Raw genomic sequence first — 6,728 nt, 5'->3', positions numbered from 1 at the left:
CCTGACTTGTGTTATTTTGTGTGGTTAAGGCAGGGTGAATGATCTCTGATGGGAAGTTAGTTACATGGAAAACCGCATAAGCGTCTCTGGTCCTGGTCCAACTTTAAGCAGGACTGTAGTGAAAATAACCACTTTAAACAAGAGGTCCTGTTTTTATTTCAGTGATTTAGATGTTTCAGAAAAAGGTCTTTTGGAACCACCAAAACTTGTCATTTCAAAGCTTAGAGAGCTCTTGACTTTTGCCACAGTTGTTCCTTAATACAGAATTTTGTCTCTGGAAAATAAAGCTCATTTTGGATGTAGTCAGAGGTGAGCCAGTGGATGATCACAGTATGAAAGCCTGTTAAAGGCAGATAGGCTAGAGGGATATATGGGTGGCAGTCTGACATCTCATATTGTCTCTTCCGTTGGTCGAAAGCAAAAGGCTGTGCCCTCACTTTAAAAAGGCACCATCAGATACTAAATCTCAGAAAACTGGCCAGAACCCTTTATTTTCACTGTCCATAACTTAAGTATTTAAACTCTTGCTCTGAAATCCTAGTTAAAACGAGCTGAATGAGTGGTTTTCCACCTGCTGATCTAGGTGAACAGTCTTGGCTCACTGCAGCAGATTTTAACTGTTCTGTGTCAAACTGAGCTTAAAGTCAGATTGCATTAGCTTGTTTTCTCATGGATGTTTCTGGTTATCTGGCCTGCTGCAAAGACTGAAGGGATTTATTTTACATTTTGCTAGTTTAGGCTACCTTTTTTTTTTTTCCTGTCTTAGACATGTTTTCACATCGGCCAAGTAATTTCATTGTCTTAAGGAATGAGGCAGGTCAAAAGTTCTTATAAAGAGAAGCATTTACCTTTGCTTGCCAGAGGTTTATTTCAAAAAATGATAGGCTTGACCAAGAAGCAACCTTGCTGAAATATGTTGGTGACTGTGGGTGCTTTTTCCATTGGCTACTCTGTTTCAACACAAAACTGACGCAGAACACAGCTGAGACCTAAGTGAATCCACTCCTTGAGACAGAGCCTGAAGATCATCCAGGTTACTGGTTCTCAACATTACAGGCAGAGTGTTATGTGTCTGCTGTGGAAAGGTATTAGCAAGCTCTGCCTCGCCTTTGGACCATGTTCCCCAATCTCATTTTGGTTGTTTCCCTGCCTGCTGATGAGAATGTAATACAAGACCCAAATCCCCTCAGATCTTAGCATGCCTTGGCTTAAACCCTGACTCTCATAGAAAGGCACTTACCTCTTAACAGGCAGCCACACTTCAGCCAGTTTGATAAATGCAATTTTAAGAAAATAAAAATCCTAAAAAATCAGATAAAGTCCTAAATCAAGACAAATGGCACAAAAGAGATGAAAAGAAAGCTTCCTGGGAGAGGAAGAGATGTCCATGAGAAAGCAAACTGGGCTGAGGCTTACAAAAGCAGAGCCCTTCTCTCTTACAGTGTGTTCATCTTAACTGAGCACAGCAGGAGCTGGCTTCTGTCCCAGCGGCAGGGGATGCTCCCAAGGCGGTGGCCAAGAGCCTGCAAGGCAGCTTTGTCAGCGGGTTCAGTACAGCAGGAAGGTCCTCCTGGCAGAGTCCCCTGGTCCTGCTAGCGGAGGCTGCTGCTGCTGCTGGCCTGAGAGCTGCCCACGCCTGGGTGGTCGGGGCTGTGCCGGTTCTGGGGAAGAAAAGTGAGCAAGAGTAAGAGAGCCAGACTCCACCTAGGATGAGTGAGACGGGAAAACTCACCGGGCTGCAGACACCAGCCGCTCCCATACCTTCTTTTTCTTCTTCTCTTTCTTCTTCCGTTTCCGTTCAGGATCCTCTTCTTTTTTCTTTTTCTTCTTCTTGTGATCTGAATCAGATGGTGTTTCTGTAGGAGAGATGAGGAGCCTATCACCTGTCGAGTTCAAAATTCTCCACTGCCGTAAGTCTGAAGACTAGAGGAAAACCCCTAGTCAAGGGCAACCGCTTTTCTTCAAATGACCAGCAAGGATTTGGAGGCAGTGCTTAAGCTCCTGCCCCAAGGTCCTACTTGCCCAGGAGACCCACATTATGTCAATTTCTTCTTTAAGGAGAATCTGGGAGTCCAGGGCTCATAAGGAATTTGACTGGGTTTTTAACTGAGGAAGGTCAAAACAGATTCAGAATGTCTGGTTTTCTGGCTTTGAAGAGAACCACTTCTTACCTGGGGGGACCGGATCCTGGGTACGGCTCTGTTTGTGCTTCTGCTTATTCTTCTTCTTGGGAGGCTGAATATGCATCAGACGACACTGCTCTGGCAACTGAAGGAACCAAAGGAAGGTCCAGGTGAGTAGAGGGAGGGAATCCCCTGCTCCCATCATCTGTTCTGCTCAGTAAGTTATGAAGGAACAGAGGTAGACAGAAAAACCACCTCCGTGCCTCTCAGGCCTCCCCATGAGGGGACTCACCGGGCCTGTGTGGAGGCGGAAGCCAGCCAGCATGGTCCCTGTGATAGGATTAAAAGAGCCACCAAGAATAGGGGGCTTCTCAATGAGGGAGCGGAGGCTGCTGTTGTCATGGGAACCAGGCAGATCAATCATCCCTGGCAGGTCAGGCAGGAAGTTACTTAGCTTCTCCTTCACTTTCTTCCCACAGAATTTATTATAGGCATGTTCCAGGTTGTAGTGTGTGATCAGATTAGTGCTGCCTGTCAGCTCTGTGCTGCCTAGAAGATACAGGGAGAATAATAATAAGAAAAATTAGTACCAAGAGGAGAGAATTTTTTTTTAAGTCATTGACCCAGAAGGGAAAGTAAATTAATCTTTTAAGTGAGAATTACCCAAAAAAAAATAATTTAAAAAGTTATTTTTAAAGTAAGAAATAGCAAAAATAGGGCTTCCCTGGTGGCACAGTAGTTACGAATCCGCCTGCTAATGAGCAGGAGACACGGGTTCGATCCCTGGTCCAGGAAGATCCCACATGCTGCGGAGCAACTAAACCCATGCACCACAACTACTGAAGACCACGCGCCTAGAGCCCATGCTCTGCGACAAGCCACTGCAATGAGAAGCCCGCGCACCGCAACGAAGAGTAGCCCCGCTCACCACAACTAGAGAAAAGCCCACGCGCAGTAACGAAGACCCAACACAGCCAAAAATAAATAAATAAATAATTTTATTTAAAAAGTAAGAAATAGCAAAAGTAAATAACATACAATAAACACTAAAAATATAATACTATAGAATGGTAGGTTGGAATGAGAAGGAGAAAAAATAGGCAAAAATCCAAATAGGGCAGCAGTGGAAACTGCTTTAACCCAATGAAGGATACACTCGGACTAACCACAGTAATAACTTGCATGATGCTTATACTCTGTGTTAAGCACTGTGCACTGTTCTGTGTTTCATAAATGTACTAATGAGAAATTATACTTTTGGCCATGACCAGAATAATACAACCTCACAGCTCAGCTACAACCAAACTTAGGGTCAAATATGACCCAGTGGCTTGAGTGTCTTGCTTCCTTTTTTTTTTTTTTAAACTAGCAAGAAACACTAATCACCTTTACAGAGAAAAACAGGAGATTTTTCTAGCTACTGCTACATAACTTTTGTTACCACCATCTTTAGTCTCCTAATAATACCAAATATGATAGCTTTGCCTAGAAGAAAGAAAGGTTTGATTAGAAGCTGGGCAACTAGATTTCTAATCCTAGCCGTCCTCTATGTCTCAGTTTCCGCTTATCTATGGAATGGAGTAAAAGCTACCTTAATTACACAATTTTTTTTAAGGTTCAAATGAAATATTGAAAAGTATAAAGTATTATATAAATGGAAGGCTTTATTAGTATAAATATTTCACAGCTGGCTTTTTTGAAAGAATACAAACTTATGAGTAATTTAACTAGGGTCCAGTGGCGAGGGTAGAAATATCTAGCCTACAATTTCATGTATAGTTATGATGAACACTCAGGGTACAAATGACAAAAGTGACTTGTTTATAATCATTCACTTGATAAGACTCAGGTTCTGAGCTATGAGCCCACTGAGGGCAGAGAAAATGCCTTGTTCATTCACGTACCACTGGTGCCCAGCACACATTAAATGAACAATGTATTTTTCCTCCCCACCTTCAGGCCTTACGTTATTCTTTTCCTTTGTCTTCCCAAGCCAAATATCTCAGAAGAGTGGTCCACGGTAATGGAAGGAGACTCAGTGCCCCCGTACTTCTCATAGCTCAGCACTGCTTCCTGCCATTAAGAGTATCCTGATTTTTTTCCTCTCTGTCAGCTCTCCTTCCAGGTGATTATTCTCAAGGCTCAGGTGAGAAGGCACTCTGTGCTTTTTTGTAAATTCTTTAAGAGTCCATCCAACTTTCTGTTTTGCCCATCAGTTCTATGAAGATGACTTATAAATCTCTCTTCTTCAGTTTCCTCTCCTGACAACTAACCTTCCATTTCCAACATTGTCTTAGTTAATTCACTGCAGATTTAATTTTTTTTTAACTCCAAATCTTCCCCACCTCACTCATGGTTCCTTTATTCTAGTACATGGCACCCACATTCTCCAGATATCTTTAGAAGCAGTACTCAGTTCAAATATCTCAATGGTTTCCTATTCCCTCAGGAAAAAGCTCAAATTCTTTTGACTGTCACTCACGGTTAAACACATCTTACTATAACTTAGCTTTGGGGCCTGACCAACTGGTACTCCCCTATGTAAAATTTCTGATCCATCCAAACGGGTATCCATCATCTCCTGAAAAAAATACCCCTCGTATTGTTTCCTTTTAGAAAATTTCTTTTAGAAAAATTGACCTAATTATAGGAAAATTCTTCCTAATTTTCCTCACCAGTATGAATTCTTCAAAGTCCAGCTAAAGTGACAACTTATTCTTGCTGTCATGTTGAACAACAAGAAACACATTTTGAAAACCATTACGCAGTTCTTAGTAGTTGTATGTGAGGCATGACCAGAAAATAATGACATTGATCTTGACAAGAAATAACAGTCATTACTTTATCTTTAAACAACATACTTTTCATTCTTAAGTAAAATTAGCTGCTTAAAAGCAAGGATCAGGCTTACTGATCTCTCTTCCCTTCTCATCACATGCTCCCTTTTTACACACCCAGTGTTTGCCCAGAACGGATAGTCAATATCTATCAAGTGATTGATGTAAATAGGTACAATCAGAACAGGTTAAGGTTAAAGAAACTGCTGGTAGACATCAACCAGTAATTAACTAAAGTCAAGTCAACCTCGCTATTTTTTTTTTTAAGATTTAAAAAATATTTATTTATTTATTTGGCTGCGTCGGCTCTTAGTTGCGGCAGGCGGGATCTTCGTTGAGGTGCGCGGGGCCTCAGTAATTGCGGCGCGTGGGCTTAGTTGCCCTGCAGCATGTGGGATCTTAGTTCCCCGACCAGGGATTGAACCTGCATCCCCTGCATTGGAAGGCGGATTCTTAACCACTGGACCAGCAGGGAAGTCCTTGCTTCAGTTTTTTCAACTATAAAATGCAGATAACAATGCCGATCTCAAGGGACTATTTAAGTATTAAATACTATAACATAAATAACTGCACTGTGAACCTCAAAGTGTGTAACAATATTCATTATTATTTCCCTCAGCTCTTGATGTAGCAGTAGGACTTGGGATGAACTAAAAGGCATCCTGGAGACGTAACACATCCAGAATGACTCTTGAGGATCTCCCTGGTGGTCCAGTGGTTAAGAATCCGCCTGCCAATGCAGGGGACATGGGTTCGAGCCCTGGTCCGGGAAGATCCCACATCCTGCGGAGCAACTAAGCCCGTGCGCCACAACTACTGAGCCTGAGCTCTAAAGCCCGCGAGCCACAACTACTGAAGCCCACGCACCTAGAGCCCGTGCTCTGCAACAAGAGAAACCACCGCAATGAGAAGCCCGCGCACCGCAACGAAGAGTAGCCCTCGCTCGCCGCAACTAGAGAAAGCCCGCGCGCAGCAACGAAGACCCAATGCAGCCAAAAATAAATAAAATAAATAAATAAATGAATTTATTAAAAAAAATTCTAATCACTTCCAACAGATGAGGGAAACGCCGAGGCCCAGATTAGGAAGGAAGGCAACACACCCCAAACCAACAGGAAGTTTGAGGCAGATCTGAAACTAAGTTCGCAAGGATATTAAATCTGAACTCTCAAGTTGCAAACTCAAACTCTGGATAATTTTTAGTGAACCATAAGCCACTGTCAGGGACAGGGGCACGATAGAGCGTGAAAGGTGGTCACGGATATCCACTCTTCTCATTCTCAATCCATCCCAAGAATTCGTGTCATCCCTTTGCTTGTGAATCCTCAGAGTCTCAGAGTCCGCTCCGATATACAGCTCTGGAATCCCCACACGCGTTGCCTACTTTATCTCTCACCTCTGCCAGCCGGCTGAGAGGCACGCCCATTCCCTCCTCGTTGTGATCTGACTGGCTGGCTTTGGCCAGGCCTCGAACTCACCTGGCAGTTCCCGCATTAGGTAGAAGGGGCCACAACCTGCCGCTGACTTGTCAGCGCCGGAAGGGGCCGAGGCCGCGGTTGGGGGCGGGGCGGGGCCGGGCCCTCCACCCGGAGGAGGAGGCGGTGGGGGTGGAGGTTTTCCAGCTCCGAAGCCGAGTGCGGTTGGGGGCGGCGGTGGGTCAGCCTGAGCCCCGAACAGCGCCGTGAAATTCTCCATCGTCCCCTCTGCCCCGGCGCTGTCCCGGTGTCTGGCGTTAATGACTTTCATTGGTCAATCTTTTCCCGGGGTA

At 44.1% G+C, this 6,728-nt stretch overlaps 1 protein-coding gene across 1 annotated transcript; it reads right to left on the bottom strand.

Moving 5' to 3' along the window:
• Positions 1–132: 132 nt before the first annotated feature.
• MED19 (mediator complex subunit 19) lies at positions 133–6,709 on the bottom strand. The gene is made up of 5 exons (XM_067748946.1): positions 6,439–6,709; positions 2,416–2,672; positions 2,172–2,268; positions 1,762–1,856; positions 133–1,661 (listed from the first exon to the last, which is right to left on the bottom strand). The coding sequence occupies exons 1-5, from the start codon at positions 6,704–6,706 to the stop codon at positions 1,593–1,595; spliced, it is 786 nt and encodes a 261-aa protein (XP_067605047.1). The 5' UTR covers positions 6,707–6,709; the 3' UTR covers positions 133–1,592.
• Between the last annotated feature and the right edge of the window lie 19 nt (positions 6,710–6,728).

This window comes from Pseudorca crassidens, chromosome 9 (assembly GCF_039906515.1).
Source record: "Pseudorca crassidens isolate mPseCra1 chromosome 9, mPseCra1.hap1, whole genome shotgun sequence".
Taxonomy (NCBI): domain Eukaryota; kingdom Metazoa; phylum Chordata; class Mammalia; order Artiodactyla; family Delphinidae; genus Pseudorca; species Pseudorca crassidens.
Note: the sequence above shows the minus strand (reverse complement) of the source record. Positions and strands in the feature narration are given on the sequence as shown.

Excerpts from the sequence above, each read along its gene's own strand:
- MED19 (XM_067748946.1), bottom strand. The coding sequence starts at position 6,706 with ATGAAAGTCATTAACGCCAGACACCGGGACAGCGCCGGGGCAGAGGGG. Across the intron at positions 1,857-2,171 it reads CCAGGATCCGGTCCCCCCAG|AAACACCATCTGATTCAGAT; the intron begins GTAAGAAGTGGT and ends TCTCTCCTACAG. Across the intron at positions 1,662-1,761 it reads AAGAGAAGAAGAAAAAGAAG|AACCGGCACAGCCCCGACCA; the intron begins GTATGGGAGCGG and ends TTTCTTCCCCAG.